The 22,673-nt window shown below is 36.1% G+C and overlaps 1 protein-coding gene across 1 annotated transcript in view; it reads left to right on the forward strand.

Moving 5' to 3' along the window:
- LOC124353457 (F-box/LRR-repeat protein 16) overlaps window positions 1-4,526 on the forward strand; it is an 87,761-nt gene extending 83,235 nt beyond the window's left edge. The window contains exon 2 of the mRNA XM_046803296.1: window positions 4,230-4,526. Within this exon, the coding sequence (XP_046659252.1) occupies window positions 4,230-4,526 (297 nt within the window). The remainder of the gene's footprint in view (window positions 1-4,229) is intronic.
- Window positions 4,527-22,673: the final 18,147 nt, after the last annotated feature.

Consider the following 22,673-nt stretch of genomic DNA (forward strand, 5'->3'; position numbering starts at 1 on the left):
AAGAAATCAAATGAAGACCTCGAAACGTTTACAAACAAGATTAATACTATTTACCCAACAAAATGCAAAATTTATAACCTGCGGACTGCTCTATTAATAATATTATCGCTACTTTCTACACAAATTACCGTTCTTGGTATTACTTTTAAAAGTCATTGTTTTTGTGATAAAAATGCGCAATCAAGCCCTGCTACCTAAAGTTTACTTAAGCCAACTGTAGTGTGTTACATAATTTACTCTTTTTTGAAAACAGAACTAGATCATCTACTTAAAATAAAAACATTAAGTGATTGTTAATACTTTGGGATTGTACCTTAAGGTTATATAGATGAATTTTGTTGATTAAATCTATTAGTATGCAATAGGGATTTATAGGTTTCATTACATAGTTTTTTACTTTAGCGTTTGTAAATTCAAAACTGCGAATCGTTTTATGCGTTCGAAACGTACTGACTGTGCCGACTATGGGTTACTTTGTGCTCCTGCACACTCTGATGTAAAGACGTCAAAGACATTTATGACTTTTGTGTGACATACATTTACCTGGGTGATTTTTCTTAATTGTATTTAGAATTTAGCCAATATGAAAAAGAACACTTTTATTAAAAACCTGTAGTGCGTAATATTCTTGATTTTAAAATGTCTGTAGTACTCTACAGCAAAGTGGAGAATATATTTTTTACAGATGTAAAAAACTGTATTACTCCACTAATTGTGGGCTATAATTTTAAAACGAGCGGCTGTCTTGGCGAGTGCGTTGAATTATTTATAAAGGGTTCTCACGCGAGCGCGCCGCTCACGTGCAGCTTGCCAGTGCCACATCTTCGTGAGCAGAAACTCGATCGTATTGTGGTATATCAGGAACTTCGTGGTATTGTCCATTAACTCAGAACCACGGCAGAGGCACGCGTTGTTTTAAAATGTTTATACTACGTATTCTGGCATACAACAGTTTTATGGGAAAAAGTATGCCAAAAATACACAATCTACATTGTTGTTGATATTTCGACCAATTTCACTTTTTCAGTTAATTTCAAAATCCTTTTTCAAATTAAAATCTTCAAGTACCAAATTGGTCAGTATTTCGACCAATTTCACTTTTTCAGTTAATTTCAAAATCTATTTTTAATTAAAATCTTCAAGTTCCAAATTGAAGATGATAATTTTTGCAATAATATCTTATACACTGTACTATGTATGGTTTACAACGCACATAACTACCATTCTTGGAACATAGATTGGAGGCTTATAACACCAGTTACAAGCCTCCAATCTATAACTCTTTTAGACGGTGTAGAATGTACATTGGGCACGACGGATATCATTTTAAACTGTTTGGTCGTTTTCACTATTAACACATATTAGCAGCAATTATAGATTGAGTATTAACCCATTGTCTATTCTCCCAATAATACTAAGATTTTCTGTTTTGAGCGGAGATATGATGCGATTGAGTAGCTTTACTATATTTTCAGGGGAAATAGCCGGAAAATGTACTTGTTCTTAAAATGTTGTCTGATAAAAGAATTTAATTTTCATACACCCTCAACAGTTTTTGAATCGTTCAGGATTATAGGTTTTTAAATTAATATTTTGTTTTTCAACCCTAACGCTTAAACTACTGTAAAACATTTGTATGTGTCAGCTAAATTTTCTATCCAGGAAATTTTGAAAAGAATCAGGCAACTATCTATTCAAGTTGCTATAACCAAGAACGTGATAAAAGTTAGAGTAAAGTTAAAGGAACAAATACCCTATAGTAACTCCAAAACAATAAATAATCGCATCACGTGTTTTAGGTTATTTATATAGCTCTAGAGGTGCTCTATCGTTGGGAATTTCCTTAAAACTAATTTTTGGGACATCTTCTGTAATACTAATAAAATAATTAAACATTCAAAAGACTTTCTAAAAGTTAACTTTTTGTAAAGGTTATTGAAACTTCTGCAAAAATGTCAAGATTTTTCTGGTAATAAATAAGATAAGATAGATATAAGAAGGATAGCAATATAAAAAATGTATTTAGCAAATATTGAAGTTATTCACATATACGGTTTTAAGAAATATAAGTAACCGCAAACGCAAAAACTTGAAATATTATCTTATTTTCATTAAATAATAACGTTTTATGTTGTACGCATTTTATACCTATTGGAGAAATGTGCACCCAGAGATATATGTAATAAGAAATAATTATGAAATCTTATTAATTGTGTTAATAACAACAAGTTACTAAATACTATAACATAAAACAATAACAGATGTCAATAAATAATGCGGTGAAAACATTAAACTGTTAATGATGTTTCAAAAACTGAAGAAACTGTTTCTGACTTATTCATATATAGTCGGTAAAACTCCGTTCGATAGGATTATTCAGAAATAAACATTTAATGTCCAGATGGAGCATGACTATGTGACAATTATATAGTTTTTTGAAATGGAATTTTTGTTGTTGAAATGTTGCAGATTATAAACAATATTGCATGCTTGCATAGAAAACTTGCAAACACCAGTAGTAAAGCAATTGTATTTGCGTGTCTGCAAGTATACACCGTGAGCTTGCAGGTTGGCGTGTACAGTCGGGTTTGATAACAATAGTTCAAGGTCACTTGAGCACGCTATGCAAATCTGCACTGGTGGGGGACAGGTGTGGTTATTTTGGAAAGTTATAGGCATCTTATGAGATTTTGGCATTTTTGATCCTACCAATTGCCAAACAAATTCAAGTATTTTGAGTTGCACTAACTTTTAAAGAAAAAAAATGAGAGTGATGACTTTAGTCGATGTATGAGTAAGCTAGATTATTAAGTTGTGGATGATACATGACTTTCTTTATTAAATAAAAGCTCAAAAGGTAAATTGAAACCAAAATAATTGTGCTGGTTTGAGTCCAACCTGTGAGGGTTCTGATCATGGCTGTGGTATTAAGTAAGGCAGGCAAAAGTCCTCCAAAAACTTGATGTCAAGGTTGGCTTTTAAAGAGATATAAATTTAAAATATTCCATCTTTGCTTGAAATCCGTTGAGGAATGAAACAGTTCTTTGTTAATAACTGAAGTCGAAGTAGCTGGATTAAGAGATCACTCTAGGAGTTCAAGTTGGACCTTAGCCAGGAGATGGTCGATATTGATGTTATACATTAGCAGGATAGATATGGTGTGCTGAGTATCCACCAGCGCTGACCGGTTTGCAAAGAGCTTCTTTACTATCCAAAATCATTGAATGAGTTGAACGCTCTTCGGTGGGTGATAACAGTTGAAAATTGGACTGTTAAAATTCAGTTTCCAGTGCTAATTTTTTTCATCGTGATAGTATGACCTGGATATTGTTATATAGGGTTATTTCTGACAATAGAAGCTGAAAAGCAATTATCATACATTTTCATTCAATTACCCAAGAGTACTCCTCCTACTTACTGGATTACAGAAACTAGAAAGCGCAATGGAATCAAACGAAAACAACCCTGCTCAAACACGAAATTGGTGTTGGTTTTACCTCATTATGCTACATTTCCAGATCATGCTGGAATTTATTCATTAACTGCCAAAATGAAGGTGAAATATAGGCGATACCTTAAGGCATTACGAATTTCATCAGTGTACATCTATATTTTTTATATTTTGACTCCACGGGCGTTTAAGTGAACAAGAATCCGCTGTGCATTTAGCTCCGAATTCCCAAAGTGGAAGACAAATCCTGGAATCAGATGTAAATCTTACTCCTGCCTGCTTCACTTACGACACGCGTTGTATTAAGAGGCTCGCCTATATTTGACTTTTAACCGCTAATTACATAGAACTGTCAAAAATGGGACAATACGAATCCTTTTTCAAAATGTTAGCGTCATATGGCAACTCTACATTTAGGAGATCAATAGCGTGGAGGTACTGATCTACTATTTATGGATTTCTTGCAGTCATGTTTTATCTTCTCATTCGCCTTTCAAACCCCTACTTTTCCAATGTGCACTTCCAGCATAAGAAATTAGATCTTTGACTTATTGTATAAATGAATAAAACATTTTCCAATATAACTTTTATTTTTGCGCAATGCCTTTCGGAATCAATGATTCCATCTTTGATTTTTGACTATTTAGCTGCAAAAGTACTAAAATTCTATACCTATCATCCATTATTACGTCCCTAGTTCCATGGTGGTATCTTCTCCAATATTTTGCTGCTGAAATAGAAGGTCATCATTGAACCTAAATGTGAGTCTCCATTGCAGGCGCTGTTCGAGCTGGAGTTGGCTGGCTGCAACGAGTTGACCGAGGCCGGCCTGTGGGCTTGCCTCACCCCGAGAATCGTCTCCCTCACCCTTACCGACTGCATCAATGTGGCAGACGAGGCGGTAGGGGCTGTGGCCCAGCTACTCCCCTCGCTCTACGAGTTCTCCTTGCAGGCCTACCACGTCACCGACGCCGCCCTCGGCTTCTTCTCACCGAAACAGAGCGCCACCCTCAGCATACTGAGGCTACAGAGCTGCTGGGAAGTCACCAACCATGGCATTGTCAACATCGGTTAGTATTTCGACCAATTTCACTATTTTACTTAATTTCAAAATCCTATTTTCCCTCTAGTTTCGTATGCTTAACAATTGCTTAAATATTTTAAAACCAATATAATTTTAATATTTTGGTTTTCAAAAGACAAAGCCATGACAATTATTCCAAAATTTTTAGTTTAAAATCAATATCGTTTTCAAACTTTAGTGTTTTCGAATTGAAGACTTCGTATACTGATTTTTTAGGTAGTAAAATAATAGTTTATTTTAGTATGTAAGACTATGTCTGTTTTACTTCGAATTTTAAGACTGTAATAGTTTTAGCTCTATATTATTTTATGTTTTGTGCTATTGATACAGGGTGTTCACAAAAGGGTGTCACAAACTTCTGTGGCTAATAATACTCATGTTTCAAACAAAACAATTTCTATATACCTAGTTCAATAATGTGTCATTAAGTCGCTAGCCACCATTTTGTTTTTTGATTGTTATCTTTAGAACTAGTAAATATGCAAATACCAAACTACGGCAAATAAGAGGAAAACAAAAAAATGTGTCATTTTCTCTTTTGCTTTAATATTTAAAAAATGGTGCCTGTAGATAATGTGTTAAGTTAAATAACAAAAAGGTATACTTATGAAATGTTTATAAGATAATAACTATTTTTTATTTTATACCAATTCCAACGGTACTCGTCTCATTGGAATCCTTCAGCGCTTAAGGGAGCACGAACACTTCAGAGATGCTTGTACAAGCCGGGAGCAACTAACATGTCACAGGCAAGAGTTTGTTAATGCTAACCGTAAAACTTTATGAAAGCTATGACAAAATCACTCTCAAATAATAACATCCTCAGGCATTCAACTGTTTTACCTCCACGAAATATCAGCACAGCCTTCAAAGAAACAAAACCTATTATTCTGATCGGATCCTGCAAGGCTGTTTATAATATTCTAGTATAAACATTTGGTTTCCACGGATATATTTGTTTGTACTTTTTATATATAGTCATTATTTTAAGGATGAATTTTATTACATGTAGATTACAGTTTAAGATACAGAAACGTGTTGGTTCAGCGGCATGAAAATAACTATGGCAAATTAATACCCGAATTTAGAATACCAAACGTAATAAATTCGTTACCGAGAGAACTGCAACACCTTCAAAACAAAAATCAAATAGAAACATGGGTGAAAAATTATCTTACATCTCTATAGATAAAGGACGAGTTTTCCAGTTTATTAAAAACAAATAAATAGTAAAAGGAAAGAGTCATACCATTCAGCAATCCGTTAATTTATGAAATATTGTTACATTAAAATACTTCTTATGTAAACTTGAGCAAAGAATAAAATGCAAAAGAAATCGATAAATCGAATATGAGTACGCACAGAAATAAAATCACATGTGACACGCTTCACTGAAATTTCAAGTCTATATCTCATTTCATAAGGTAACATGTGTTACTGCGCCATTAGACCCGTGGTTAACCAAAAATATTCACTAATGCTCAGCCAAATCCATGGAGAAAAATTCACAATCATCGAATTCGATATGGCTTATATAAAGAGAAGATTCATTCACTTTCAAGTCATTAAGTCATTTCGTTTTCATACACACAGAGAGACAGAAATTAAATTTTTTCACTCCCCTTGAGTGATAGGCTTGGCTAATGCTCAGCCAGTAACAGAATCTATCACCGACAACACAGTCGAAGAGCACATTGTGGCTTGTAGTACAAACCCACTACTGTTAGGTGAATGCACCTGTATTAGCTATCACCAATAATCCATCATCGTCCAAGCGTATCTCATTGTCCGATCCAATTTTCGGATAATCCAATTCATCTGTGTGTTATCACTGAATGTTTCAAGGTGGTAAAACACGTTACTCATAGCGTGAGTTCATGTATTAAAGCAATACAGCTACTTCCTACTTATTACTGTCATTTCTCGGCAATAAACTGGTTTTATGTCCTCAATTTTGCTAAATGCTGAACGTTATTGCTTCGCTTATGGCGTTATTAGCCATTATTAAGCATTATTTCAAATCGCATTTTCGCGCACTCATGCAACATGTGTGTCGTAAACATGTTAATTAAAATGTTAAATCTATCGAATGTTTCTATTAATACATTTTAGACCTGTAATGCCCACTTTTACAATTAAATACTTTGAGTAGCAAAGCTAACAAACGGATTACAGTGAAGTCTCGCTTATCCGAAACTCGGTTATCCGACATCCGGTTATCGGAAAAAACTTTAACTAGACAACGCGCGGCAAGCTTTTAGCTTTGTTATTGAGCGCACCGCAGTACTGTTGTTTGGAGTTGAATTCATAGTACTCTTTAATTGCAAACATCTACCGGACTGTTTAATTTTTTGTATAAAACTTTGGTTTAATATCCTAACAGAATTTGGCGTGTACAATAAAACCTTGCTTAGTTTTATTACACATGATGCGTAAATTATCAGTACGTGTAAGCCAAATATTTTTGCTTTCATCCAAACTGTTCTTAAACTGCTCAAATTATCCGAAATTGTTTATTACTCTTTATAAATACAAGGAGGTTCACGAAAATGTGCAGAAAATATAAACATGGGTCCGGAAATGCTTCGTTAGCGAGTTACGACTAGCGAAAGAGTTTGCTCAGATTTCAGCTCGCCATGTAAAACGAGGTCTTCCTGAAATAATGTTAAGGTAGATTATGGTGGGGCGCATTCACTAGCTTCTTATGGATTTTGACCAATTAGATAAATTGAATAACATAAGTCCTAGAACCGTAAGTTAAGTAGTTTGTGAGTCTAAGTAGAAATATAATTTGTTTAATGGGTAATAAACAGAGTTATTTTCAGTCAAATGGAAAATGCGTGTTGTACTGTTATAAATAAACATTAATTTAATCAAACATCTATTGATTATCTGTATACTTTATTTACACAGTGTTGATCAGAATTACATTTTGTGCAAATTTTACTAACAATTTTAATTTGAGTTTGTAATGAATTAACAAAGTTATTGTAGTCCAAAGATGAAGAAATGGGATTTTTCACTCCAATGTTTGCATATGACACTCGTTTTCTCAAAACCTACTTAACTTAACAGTTTTAGAGCCTTGTTTTATTCAATTTATCTGGTTAAAACCATGAGAAACGATTGAATTCACCCTTATTCTTACCTCACCAGAATTTAATTAATAACTCGTTTTACATGGTGAGCTGAAATCTGGGTGAAATTTTTCGCTAGCCATAACTCGCTAACGAAGCATTTCCGGACTCATGATTATAGAAACTTTTTCATAATTTTTACATGTTGAGTAAGCTGCCACAGTTTCTAAATATCTTCGTGAATCACCCTGTATAAACACGTAGGAAATAAACACTACGAGTTCAAGGTTATGCATTAAATCTACTCACTAACTTGACTGCAACGCTAGTTTTATTTTATTGTCAAACGGAAAAAATGTTCGAAATCAAGCCTCGTGTATTTTTTAACTTTACAATGCCCATTTTTTAGTTGATGGCCGCACGTTCTAATGTCTCTGACTTTTGAGTTACCGATAACACAGCTCAAAATCCTCTCTACGGTAAAGTACTTTAATGATAAAAATTTATATTGATGTATACGTAGGCATTGAGGTAGGCATCGTATTGCCGACTCTTCTAATTTTTTTAGATAAAATTCTTCCATATGAAAAATAAAAGTCAACGTCTCCTTTCTTAATTGCTGACTTCTGTATTGGACGTATGCTAATAATTCCCACAGTGTTAATCCATCCAGTTTGAGTTTTTTTTTTTCAATTTTTGAAATTTCAATTCTCTTTTCTACAAAATCTGTACGATAAACCAAAAAGTGTAAGGGCTGAAATATTTGCAGTGGGTGAGCAAAACTTTCCAAAATTACAGGTAAATGTCCCAAATCTGTTGCTAGAGGCATTTGGACGGTTTGAAAATGTACTAAAGATCATTCAAAAAAGAAGATTGAGTCAAAATTGAAGAAAGTGAGTTCAACATAAACAACCTGTGCGTTTGCGCACATTTAAGGTATTGTTTCTAAACGTGGTCTAGTACCTAAGATCGGCACACATTTCACCTGGATTTGGATTAAATTACGAGACAGACAGCAACTAATTCGCTCTCAATCCAGAAATAAAATTATATACGTTTATGACGTCATAATTATGTTTAAACTTCAAAATCAGGGTTAAAATCGCGATTGGTCTGTAAGATGAGAGGTTTTAGCAGTAAACGCCCCCGAACATGATCATGTTACGCGGAGTAACAGGTAAGGCTGGGTCATAAATATGTTACAGCTCAATCTGTAGGTAAGTTTACCCTCAAGGCAAACTAGACAATGTAACTTTACCCTTCTGTAACTACCCTGTCTGAGATACCCCAGTGATTGTGTACTTCCAGAGGATGAGTTTATTAATAATATATTTGATAACACTATAATAATTGTCATTTGCTTCAAAGCTAATGGTTCCAAGTCTGTTGTATTAACATTATACATAATTATTTTAAACACTCAAGAATACCTCTTAAATGTTATACATCGTTCCAAATACATTGTTTTCAAAGTGATCTTTTCCCAAAATATAATTGCACCTAATTTTATTTTTGTATTATCCTCATCTTTTAAAAACTCTTGAACAGTATTAGAGTTTTTAATTGGGTAAAAATGCATTACATATTATGAGAAATGTAGAAGAATAATCTGATTCCGATGACATTCAGCTTAATTTTCCCATTTATAAATTAAATATTAGAAAAAATCTTTGACTTTTTAAACTTTTGACTCATTATTATTCTAAGACTCTTAAACCAGGAATAATGAAGAAACAAGAAACTATTGAAATTTGGTGTCACAGAAGAATGTTTAAAATATCATGGGTGGATACAGTAAGACAGTACAGATTTACGAAAATTGGACAATACGTGTAAAATTATAAATTTAATTAGGAGACTTATAATTCCATTTAAAGGGAGGAAATATATCAATGTCTCCAATGAATTACTCAAGGCAATATTAATCAGAAGAAAAGAAGAAGAGTATTTTGGTTGGACAACTCAAGATAATGGTTCAGGAAGTATCTAGCGACATATTTAGGGCAGCGATGAAGAAAGAAGTACCGGCTATGATGATTTACCACTTCCGATGGCTGTAAGACTACAACAAGAAGTATCTGCGAATATTACATTCTTGCCAACATCTTTAACTAAAGAGATTTAATTTGCTGCTGTAATTGGCACTTCTGTTTCAAGCAGTGTAATTTGCATTTAATAATACACATTTCAACACTATTGACAAGGAGATTTTTGTTTCATATACTAACAAGGAGATTATTTGTTTTATATACTAACAAGAATCTTTTCAGACAATTTCTTCCTAAGCTGGGGTTTGAAAATACAATAGAAAACTCACAAGGTTGGGCTTAGATTAAACTTTGACATCTGACCTACAACTGATTCAATATCTCTCCCGAAAAACAAACTATATTAAAAAACAAAATTGTTGTCACTACTCTACTATCTTTACTCCAGATCTACACACGATGATGGCACACGAGGGGAGTGATAGAAGGGGTAAATTCATCAAAGTCATATATTTTTTAATAACTATTACTACAAATATTATTTTATTTTATTATTATTTTTAATTTATTTTTATTGAAAGGAATCACAAAGACGAAGCTGGAATGAACTTCTTGACATTATGTCTTTTAGAAAAAAATATTGACTTCTAAAAAATCAGAAATACAATGATTTATGGTGGTATGTTTCTACCATTAACTTGGTACTTTTAACCGCAATTCATCTGTGGCTTTTCAAACAAACGGAATATATCATGTAAATCGAATTCTTGTGTAACAAGTTAAAAAGATATAACTCGTAATGTTCTATCTGTACAACTGTTATAAACTAAAATCTTAATCGTAATCAAGCCATCCTTGGCTCAATTTATACTTTATTGGCACAAGCATGATTGCCTGAAAATATTTAATTAGTTCCTTTGCGTGTACAAATAATACTGGCATAAAAATAGAATCATACCTTAAGGGTACCAAAAATATCTTAGATATTAAACTTTAATGGCCTATTAAAAATAGGCATTTTCTTGATACAAATTAGATTATAAAATAAGTGCGTCGTTTTTTTAAACATATTTTTATTATTAATATGGCTTTTTAAATTAAAATGTATTAATATATGAATTTCATTCACTTCAAATTACTTAATCAAAGTTCTCAAATTACAAATAATGTTTTACAGCAGTATTTAACACTTTTATAGGTTTTCTTGTTTTTCTATTACTCTCAATTAGCACTTTAAAAACTTAAAGAACTTCCAAGCTAAACATCCAGTATTATAGATTTTTCCAAATAAATATTTTAGTTTTTATTACACAAGGCATAACCTGAAAAACATAGTGTAAAATGTAAAGTTATGTATTGTGATCTTACTGAAAACAGTTGTTCAAGTAAAGGTAGCGTAGTTTTAATTAACGTTTCCAGTGACCGAAACTGTCAATTGTTACAACTAATTGATACGCGTTATTAATCAAACACTGGCGTTTATGCTAATAGAAACAGCTTTATTGTGCATTGTGTTTCTGCATCAGTTACGTACTTATATTCGCATGAGCAACTTTAATATTCCACTCTTGATTGAATTTGATAACCCGAGGAAGCATCCACTTTCTGCGGCAGAGTACTTCGTCAGTGTGGTCTGTGCTGTTATAGTCTATTTATCAGGATCTCTATTAGTGAGGTTCCTTTTCCTTTTTTTAACAAGGACAGTGGAAGTTGTTTACCGTTTCATATCAGTGCATCGATCTTATCGCTTTACCGAGTTACTGACCTACTTTTTAATCTATGAACTACACATTTCCAACTTCTTTAAAGGCCAACAAAGCAAACATCACTTGTGTAATAATGTTTCTTCATGTGATCATCTAGAGCAGCACCCATTTAATATAGAGGATTTGCGATCTAAACCTTCATTGGGTAATTATTTTTGCAACGTGGAAGACATTATTAAATTATATTTTATTATTATTTATTCTGTATCTTTGTAGTAGTTTCAGTTTTTAAATTTAGTTTATTTGTAGATAATTTAATTTAATTAAGTTAATTAATTCTGGGCAAAGCAGTGTAATTTAATAATTTAATTTCTTTCTGATATTGTTTTATGGTATTGTTTATTTTGTTAGTTAAATTATTCTATTGTCGATCTTAGATTAGTTCTCTTAAGTTTTGACTAAAATTCCTCCCATGATTAGATCTAACGAATACTGCGGTGTCATGGATAGTTTGCCTTTCATCCAACAGGACATTATTGACCTTGCTTCACTCTTGTATAGTGAACTGCATTCCATCAGGGCCACTTTTGGAGAGGGATCCATTGAAAGGCTTCTGCCCTATGTTGGTGCCGCGATGACAAAGCTGTATGACTTGGCGAAATCCAACAGTGAGCTCGCTGAAGAAGTGGAGCTGCTCCGTGGCGACCTAGCGGCTGCTGAGCAACGTTGCACGACCCTCAAGGACATCTGCAAGGGGGAGGCTGCAGAGTGCTGCGATGTGCAGGAGCAGAGTGACGCTGAGATCTGCAGATCCGGCACGCAGCTGGTAAGGTTCAGTGAGAAGAACGCGAGACTGCAACAAAGGCAGCGACGATCCTCGTCTAGCGACATACTCTTGTCAGAACTGACCCTGGCGGAGCCTTCTCCTCCAGGACACGACTCCAGGACTCCTCCTCCTCCAGGATACGACTCCAAGACTCCTGCTCCTCCAGGATATGACTCCAGGACTCCTGCTCCACCAACACCGCAGAACCCTTTCTACTTTCGACACGTCCTGTTGATAGGTGATTCACACCTGCGACACTCCAGTATGGAATGTGTGTCCCTGGGCGCCGACCTGGAGTGTTGCCTTGAAGGGAAAATCAGTGACATAAAGACCAGACTGTTAGGCTATGTAGGTTTAAGCCTGTCCGTGATTTATATCCATGTAGGTGCTTACAACCTGAGGAAAGATTATAGAGGAGGCCCTGGCTACAATGGTGGAGACGGGAAGCGTAAGGTGCTCCATGAGATGGCAGACCTTCTGTACACCGTCCGGACTAGCTTTCCAAATTCTAAAGCCTTCTTGGACAGTGTTTTAGTCAGGCGAGATATCAGTGACAGAGCACTCTCACACTTCAACGACCAACTATACCTCATGTGTAACAACTTTGGAGTTGAATTCGTGGAAGCAAACAATTGCGTTAGCAGGCGAGACCTCGCCGAGGATGGAGAGCTTTTTACTGGGAGAGCTCTCTCTCGCTTAGGGTCGCTGTTTGTGGCCAACATTTCTGCGGCTTTGCGTCTTCACGATGTGGAGCCACCTGTCCCTGGTGGCCTGGGTGGAGTCAAGTCTGATGCTGATCAGGATTCCGGGACTGAGAAGTTCTCCGACAGCGCCCATGGCTCGGATGCCTCTCAGACGTCGGAAACTGATGACTGATAATCACCGGTAGGGCAAAGACGCCCTTCAACATGAGATCCTTGAATTCAGGGTTTGGTGCTATTAGTAGTAGTGGTGTGTGATTTAGTCTTTAACGTTTTAGGAGTGTCTGGTCCTGGTTATCTATAGTATACCAATGGTTAACACAAAATGTTCATACAGAGTGTTCAGAAGATGGTGTCACAAACTTATGTCTCTAATAGTACTCATCTGACACTATTGAGCAACAAACATGTCCAAGCTGCTGATGCCTTTCAACTGACAACAATGGTTGTTTCCCTCGGCTTACCCAAGTGTACTTTTAAAGCGGTCATGCTCGTTTATGGATTAACCGATTTTGTCCATAAAGTAGCATTAGAATTTTAATATCCATTCTAAATAGTTTGTATTTTGTCAATCTTTTTTAAATACTAGTTTTTGGGGTTTTTGAATTTAAATAGTGCCAACTTGCGCTAATTTGTTTATATTAAAGCGCATTCCACATTTTTTTTATTTCCTTTTATTTATTCAAATCTATGTGCAAAGTTTGTATCTGTAGCTAAAATACAAAATGGCGGCCAGTGTCTAAATTACACATTTCTTGACCTGTTTATTGGATAAATAAGACATATTTTGTTTGAAATGATAATTATTATTAGCCACTTCCAGCAAGAAGTTTGAGACGCCCTTTTTTGAACACCTGTATTGTTGTAAAAAATGTGGCAAATAACCAAAATCCTATTCTTATTTCAAATCTTCCATCGTCAATAACAAATTTAAAACAAATAAAAGGGTTCAATATTATAGTTGCAACCAAAATAAATTAATGTTAGGGTTGGGATCATTATTTGTTGATTTGTAATTTTTCAGTTTATTTTTGTGTGGTTTTATGTCTTGTTTTACATTTATTTGTTTGAATTTATTGTCCTCAGTTATTCTGAAAAGCAGTCTGTAAACAAATAAATGCTTGGAAATAAAAGAATGTTTCTTTACTTATAATAATAATTAATTATTGAATATTTTAAAACCTAATAATGATTTGTTTAAAAGTGTAAATTGATTACAGGTAACTGTAATAAGAGCAACTAACATTAATAGTTTAACATTTTAACGCATGTGTTTGGACATTGTATGACTAATTATTCATTGCTTCACTGTGTGGCGGGCTTCCTCCAGAATCTAAAACAGTTTGGAAAATTTTGACTATCAATTGTTACAAAACTAATCTTTAACCGAAATTACAAACCAATCACACTAACAAAAGTAAATACCGGATAATTGATGACTAATTGCGTGTTATCTGTAAGTGAATAATTATTTTTCTTCTGTTGCCTCATGATTACGTCACTTTAAGGACCTTACCTCATGAGATCGGTGTTAAGGAACTCGTTGCATCAGAGGCTTTGTGCATGAGGAGTTATATCGTAGCCTACAGAGATATAGGCTACAGGGTGTGCCAGACCACAGTCCGCGATGTATAACGGCTGACCTTCTTCGTTTTTACGAAAGTCCCCATATTTTGATGCCAAATAATTCAGTTAAATCATTTTCAACAAGGTTAAAAATAATGTTTTTGTCGCCATATTTAATCATCCAACTTTAACTACAAAACATTTTAGTTTTCAAGAGAGCTATTGATATGGGTAATGAAAGTCATACCTTGCCATATGAGTTTGAAGTATTTTAAATTTGAACTATTTGTAATAAAGTGAAAACTGTAACATATTTTTAAAAAGCACTTCTTTAATTAACCTTGGATAAAAATTTTGGGCTTGCTAAAATTTAACGAGGTAACATAAAAAATTTGAAACTGTGCAACTTTCACATTTTGGACCACCTTGTTTATTATTTTCCAGAATTCATTGGTGCCGAAATATGGGGCTCGTATCGTTAAAACTAAGAAGGTAGTTTTCTCGGTTTAGCCTTTATACATCGCCGACGGGGGTCTGCCTCATCGTGTATAACTTAAAGAAAACCTGTGACTGAGACCAATAGAAGCCAGTGAGGCCACTAAAACGTCGTTTCAGGCACTTTGAGTCCACTCAAAAATTAATCGACTTTCCGTTTGAATCTTTAACTTTTCCTTCTCTTTTGAAACAGTAACAATCATTCAATTTCAAAATAGAAAGATCATTGAGATACTAGCAACTACCGTCCCATTTCTAACCTTCCAGTATTCACTAAAAATTCATGTGTTTTCAATAGTTAGTTGTTTGTGAAAGACTTGAATGCTTTCATAAAGCAATTAAATTTGTAAGGTAAATAATCTCTGACTTGGAAAGATGTCTAAAAATATCAAATCTTTTAACAATGTTCATCATGAAACACTGTTGCACTAGTTACAAAAACGTGGTTTGCCTCTTATTGGAATAAAACCAATTAAAAAAAAGTATGGTGTCCTTCAGGGACCTATTCTCAGCCCTATTATGTTTCTAGTTTACACATGCAGACTGAATTCAGTCAGTGATCAAGAATTGATGTCTCCAAGCATTTTATTTAATAGAGGTGCACTGCGTTACGTTTTACATTATTAGGGTCATTATCTTGAAATACTTCATCAATAATTCTAAAAAATACATTTGGACATTTGAAGGCTACAATATTTTCTTAATTAAAAATATATTTGTACAAGTTATATATATAGGCTAATAAACTAATTTACCTTTCCTTATATTAATAAAAACTTTTATGTTTAAATCGGTTGGTTTATAGGTACAAATAAGTCATTAATATTAATTTTTAATTTCGTATTGCATACTTTTACTTATGATAGTTTATTAGGTTCACAAAGATACAGCTTATAATTTGGGTTCTTTATGTTATCGCCATATATGTTTATAAAAAGCTAATAAGTAAAAAAAACAATTCAATTCATAATAATGGTGTAATAATTTATGAACGAACATCACGTGCGTTACAATAGCCGTACATCGCAGTGTGCTGAGTGCGGGGGTGCTCTAGGCGCGGAGCTCGCTACAGCAATCAATACTGCCATTGTATACTGGGCGAGCTGAAAACATCGACCCTCGCCCGCTACTACCCGCGCAGAAAACATCGCCTCGCTACTAACCAGGCGAGAAACATCGACTCGTGTGTATTAATAGTTCAGGAAACATACAGGAGGTGACATCAAAGAACCGTTGTTTTGTTTGCGGTCGCTTCGCGCTGCTAACGTTTTGCAAATTTTGCATTGTTTGTTTCTTTCTCTTTGTATGCCGCCTGTACTACCTTTTCAAAATATATCCCTACCACTGTTTTACTTTATTGTTCAGCCGGAAACGTTTTGAATTGGGTGTTACCTTTTAATTTTCTTCATCACTATCTTTACCACGATATTACTAGATATAATTTTTCTCTTAAAAATATAAGTTCGTAGAAAAAACGTATGTTTTTTAATAATACACTCATTCCATTCAAAACTACAATGAAGACTATTATAAAAACACTATCTTATACAGCAATAAAGATTACCTCAATATTGTCATATTTAGGTATTGTCAATATTGTGATCTTAAAGAAGTTATAAACCAACTACTTTGTGTATTTGTTTGGTACATCTGAACAACAATTAACATTGTTTAAATATAGGATGTGTGAAATGACTAGAAACATCTAAACTTTATTTTTAATAACTAGAACTCAGTAATCGAATTTTCAGTCCTTTTTCGAAATTCAATCCTTTGAATACTCAAAATAATCCACTTTCTGCTAGAGGGATTCCTCAAACGTTTACTCTGTACAAGTACAAAATGGCGTTCGTTTAAAGGTTCAACATTGATTATATTTCAACAGCCACCGTTTTGTAATGAATAATTCTTATGAAGTAAGATTTGTAGCATTATGGTCTAATAATACACATCTTTAAAACTATAAGCACATTAACCTATGTCTGTCTGTATTTAATATTTTCGTAACACACTCCCCCCCCCTCACCCTACGAATCAAGCCGTCCCTAACATCCTGCAGTTTGTATATTTTATATGCCAAGGTTTAAATTTATTATGGTGTTTCCACATATTCTACACACAATGGCCCAACTGTTCAAATTAGGAATTTAGATTTTATTGCAAAACATATCTTCTAAATACAACAAATACCTTTTAAAACAAATTTGATGGGCTTTTAAATTATCTAAAAATTATTGCACGAAATTAAAAAATGAAGAACTCAGCTAACTTCAGTTAAAAATAAAGCATGTCTAGTTATTGATTCTTCCAAATTTTTAGAAGCGTGTCAATTTTGCTGGCATTTGAAGTATGATGAGTACTTCAAGTAAACGGGTACTTTTATATTTTACACATTATATGCTAGAGTTAAATATAATATTAGACTGTACTAAAATAGCTGTCAGTTGCGTGGTTATGTAACCATACTAGATTGCACTAAAATAGCTGTCAGTGTCGTGGTTCTGTAACCATGCTAGATTGCACAAAAATAGCTGTCAGTGTCGTGGTTCTGTAACCATGCTAGATTGCAAAAAAATAGCTCTCATTGGCGTGGTTCAGTAACCATGCTAGAATGCACTAAAATAGCTGTCAGTGTTGTGGATTTGTAACCATGCTAGACTGCGCTAAAAACAGCTATCAGTAACGTAGTTCTGTAACCATGCTAAACTGGACTAAAATAGTTGTCAGTGTAGTGGTTCTGGACCCATGCTAGATTGCACAAGAATAGCTGTCAGTGGCGTGGTTCTGTAACCATGCTAAACTGGACTAAAATAGCTGTCAGTGGCGTGGTTCTGTAACCATGCTAAACTGGACTAAAATGGCTGTCAGTGGCGTGGTTCTGTAACCATTCTAGATTGCACTAAAATAGCTGTCAGTGACGTGGTTCCGTAACCATGCTAAACTGGATAAAATAACTGTAAGTGGCGTGGATCTGTAACCATGCTAAACTGGACTAAAATGCTGTCAGTGACGTGGTTATGTAACCACACTAGTTTGCACTAAAATAGTTGTCAGTGGCGTGGTTCTGTAACCATACTAGATTGCAAATAAAATAGCTGTCAGTGGCGTGGTTCTGTAACCATGCTAAACTGGACTAAAATGGCTGTCAGTGGCGTGGTTCTGTAACCATTCTAGATTGCACTAAAATAGCTGTTAGTGACGTGGTTCCGTAACCATGCTAAACTGGACTAAAATAGCTGTCAGTGACGTGGTTATGTAACCACACTAGTTTGCACTAAAAATAGCTGTCAGTGACGTGGTTCTGTAACCATACTAGATTGCACTAAAATTGCTGTCAGTGACGTGGTTCTGTAACCATACTAGATTGCAATAAAATAGCTGTCAGTTACGTGGTTCTGTAACCATACTAGATTTCATTAAAATAGCTTGTCAGTGACGTGGTTCTGTAACCATACTAGATTGCACTAAAAAAGCTGTCAGTGCGTGGTTCTGTAGCCATACTAGATTGCACTAAAAAAGCTGTCAGTGGCGTGGTGTTCTGTAACCATGCTAGACTGCACTAAAATAGTTGTCAGTGTCGTGGTTCTCTAACCATACTAGATTGCACTAAAATAGCTGTCAGTGGCGTGGTTCTGTAACCATACTAGATTGCACTAAAATAGCTGTCAGTGACGTGGTTCTGTAACCACGCTAAACTGCACTAAATAGCTGTCAGTGACGTGGTTCTGTAACCACGCTAAACTGCACTAAATAGCTGTCAGTGACGTGGTTCTGTAACCATGCTAGAATGCACTAAATAACTGTCAGTGACGTGGTTCTGTAACCACGCTAAACTGCACTAAATAGCTGTCAGTGTCGTGGTTCTGTAACCACGCTAGAATGCACTAAATAACTGTCAGTGACGTGGTTCTGTAACCACGCTAAACTGCACTAAATATCTGTCAGTGGCGTGGTTCTGTAACCACGCTAAACTGCACTAAATATCTGTCAGTGGCGTGGTTCTGTAACCACGCTAGAATGTACTAAATAGCTGTCAGTGACGTGGTTCTGTAACCACGCTAGACTGCACTAAAATAGTTGTCAGTGTCGTGGTACTGTAACCACGCTAGACTGCACTAAAATAGTTGTCAGTGTCGTGGTAACTGTAACCACGCTAGACTGCACTTAAATAGTTGTCAGTGTCGTGGTACTGTAACCACGCTAGACTGCACTAAAATAGTTGTCAGTGTCGTGGTACTGTAACCATCCTAGACTGCACTAAAATATTTGTCAGTGTCGTGGTTCTGTAACCACGCTAAACTGCACTAAATAGCTGTCAGTGGCGTGGTTCTGTAACCACGCTAGAATGCACTAAATAACTGTCAGTGACGTGGTTCTGTAACCACGCTAAACTGCACTAACTAGCTGTCAGTGACGTGGTTCTGTAACCACGCTAGACTGCACTAAAATAGTTGTCAGTGTTGTGGTTCTGTAACCATGCTAGATTGCACAAAAATAGCTGTCAGTGACGTGGTTCTGTAACCACGCTAGAATGCACTAAATAGCTGTCAGTGACGTGGTTCTGTAACCACGCTAGACTGCACTAAAATAGTTGTCAGTGTCGTGGTACTGTAACCACGCTAGACTGCACTAAACAGCTGTCAGTGGCGTGGTTCTGCAACCACGCTAGACTGCACTAAATAGCTGTCAGTGGCGTGGTACTGCAACCACGCTAGACTGCACTAAAACAGCTGTCAGTGGCGTGGTTACTGTAACCACGCTAGACTGCACTAAATAGCTGTCATTGGCGTGGTTCTGTAACCACGCTAGAATGCACTAAACAGCTATCAGTAACGTAGTTCTGTAACCATGCTAAACTGGACTAAAATAGTTGTCAGTGTAGTGGTTCTGGACCCATGCTAGAATTGCACAAGAATAGCTGTCAGTGGCGTGGTTCTGTAAAACATGCTACACTGGACTAAAATAGCTGTCAGTGGCGTGGTTCTGTAACCATGCTAAACTGGACTAAAATGGCTGTCAGTGCGTGGTTCTGTAACCATTCTAGATTGCACTAAAATAGCTGTTAGTGACGTGGTTCCGTAACCATGCTAAACTGGATAAAATAACTGTAAGTGGCGTGGATCTGTAACCATGCTGAACTGGACTAAAATGGCTGTCAGTGACGTGGTTATGTAACCACACTAGTTTGCACTAAAATAGTTGTCAGTGGCGTGGTTCTGTAACCATACTAGATTGCACTAAAATAGCTGTCAGTGACGGTGGTTCTGTAACCACGCTAAACTGCACTAAATAGCTGTCAGTGACGTGGTTCTGTAAACCATGCTAGACTGCACTAAAATAGTTGTCAGTGTCGTGGTTCTCTAACCATACTAGATTGCACTAAAACAGCTGTCAGTGACGTGGTTCTGTAACCACGCTAAACTGCAACTAAATAGCTGTCAGTGACGTGGTTCTGTAACCATGCTAGAATGCACTAAATAACTGTCAGTGACGTGGTTCTGTAACCACGCTAAACTGCACTAAATAGCTGTCAGTGTCGTGGTTCTGTAACCACGCTAGAATGCACTAAATAACTGTCAGTGACGTGGTTCTGTAACCACGCTAAACTGCACTAAATAGCTGTCATTGGCGTGGTTCTGTAACCACGCTAGAATGCACTAAACAGCTATCAGTAACGTAGTTCTGTAACCATGCTAAACTGGACTAAAATAGTTGTCAGTGTAGTGGTTCTGGACCCATGCTAGATTGCACAAGAATAGCTGTCAGTGGCGTGGTTCTGTAACCACGCTAAACTGCACTAAATAGCTGTCAGTGACGTGGTTCTGTAACCATGCTAGAATGCACTAAAATAAACTGTCAGTGACGTGGTTCTCTAACCATACTAGATTTGCACTAAAACAGCTGTCAGTGACGTGGTTCTGTAACCACGCTAGAATGCACTAAATAGCTGTCAGTGGCGTGGGTTTCTGTAACCACGCTAGACTGCACTAAATAAGCTGTCATTGGCGTGGTTCTGTAACCACGCTAGAACTGCACTAAACAGCTATCAGTAACGTAGTTCTGTAACCCATGCTAAAACTGGACTAAAATAGTTGTCAGTGGCGTGGTTCTGGTAACCACGCTAGATTGCACTAAATAGCTGTCATTTGGCGTGGTTCTGTAACCATGCTAAATGCACTAAACAGCTATCAGTAACGTAGTTCTGTAACCATGCTAAACTGGACTAAAATGGCTGTCAGTGGCGTGGTTCTGTAAACCCATTCTAGATTGCACTAAGAATAGCTGTAGTGACGTGGTTCCGTAACCATGCTAAAACTGGACTAAAATAAGCTGTAAGTGGCGTGGATCTGTAACCATGCTAAACTGGACTAAAATGGCTGTCAGTGACGTGGTTCTGTAACCATTCTAGTTTTGCACTAAAATAGTTGTTCAGTGGCGTGGTTCTGTAACCATACTAGATTGCAATAAAATAACTGTAAGTGGCGTGGTTCTGTAACCATGCTAAACTGGACTAAAATGGCTGTCAGTGGCCGTGGTTATGTAACCACACTAGATTGCACTAAAATAGTTGTTAGTGGCGTGGTTCCGTAACCATGCTAGATTGCAATAAAATAGCTGTCAGTGGCGTGGTTATGTAACCATGCTAAACTGTTTGCACTAAAATGGCTGTCAGTGACGTTGGTTCTGTAACCATACTAGGTTGCACTAAAATAGCTGTCAGTGACGTGGTTCCGTAACCATACTAGATTGCAATAAAATAGCTGTCAGTTGACGTGGTTATGTAACCACACTAGATTTGCACTAAAATAGCTGTCAGTGACGTGGTTCTGTAACCATACTAGATTGCACTAAAAAGCTGTCAGTGACGTGGTTCTGTAACCATACCTAGATTGCAATAAAATAGCTGTCAGTGGCGTGGTTCTGTAACCATACTAGATTACATTAAAATAGCTGTCAGTGTCGTGGTTCTCTAACCATACTAGATTGCACTAAAATAGCTGTCAGTGGCGTGGTTCTGTAACCATACTAGATTGCACTAAATAAGCTGTCAGTGGACGTGGTTCTGTAACCATGCTAGAACTGCACTAAAATAGCTGTCAGTGACGTGGTTTCTGTAACCAATGCTAGACTGCACTAAAATAGCTGTCAGTGTGGCGTGGTTCTCTAACCATACTAGATTGCACTAAAATAGCTGTCAGTGGCGTGGTTCTGTAACCATACGCTAAACTGCACTTAAAATAGCTGTCAGTGACGTGGTTCTGTAACCACGCTAAACTGCACTAAAATAGCTGTCAGTGTCGTGGTTCTGTAACCATGCTAGAATGCACTAAATAACTGTCAGTGGCGTGGTTCTGTAACCATACTAAACTGCACTAAAATAGCTGTCAGTGTCGTGGTTCTGTAACCACGCTAAATGCACTAAATAAGCTGTCAGTGACGTGGTTCTGTAACCACGCTAGAATGCACTAAATATCTGTCAGTGGACGTGGTTCTGTAACCACGAGCTAAACTGCACTAAATATCTGTCAGTGTCGTGGTTCTGTAACCACGCTAGAATGCACTAAATAGCTGTCAGTGACGTGGTTCTGTAACCACGCTAAACTGCACTAAATAGTTGTCAGTGTGGCGTGGTTCTGTAACCACGCTAAACTGCACTTAAATAGTTGTCAGTGGCGTGGTACTGTAACCACGCTAGACTGCACTAAATAGTTGTCAGTGTCGTGGTTCTGTAACCATCCTAGACTGCACTAAAATATTTGTCAGTGTCGTGGTTACTGT

The sequence above is a fragment of the Homalodisca vitripennis genome, chromosome 2 (assembly GCF_021130785.1).
Source record: "Homalodisca vitripennis isolate AUS2020 chromosome 2, UT_GWSS_2.1, whole genome shotgun sequence".
Taxonomy (NCBI): domain Eukaryota; kingdom Metazoa; phylum Arthropoda; class Insecta; order Hemiptera; family Cicadellidae; genus Homalodisca; species Homalodisca vitripennis.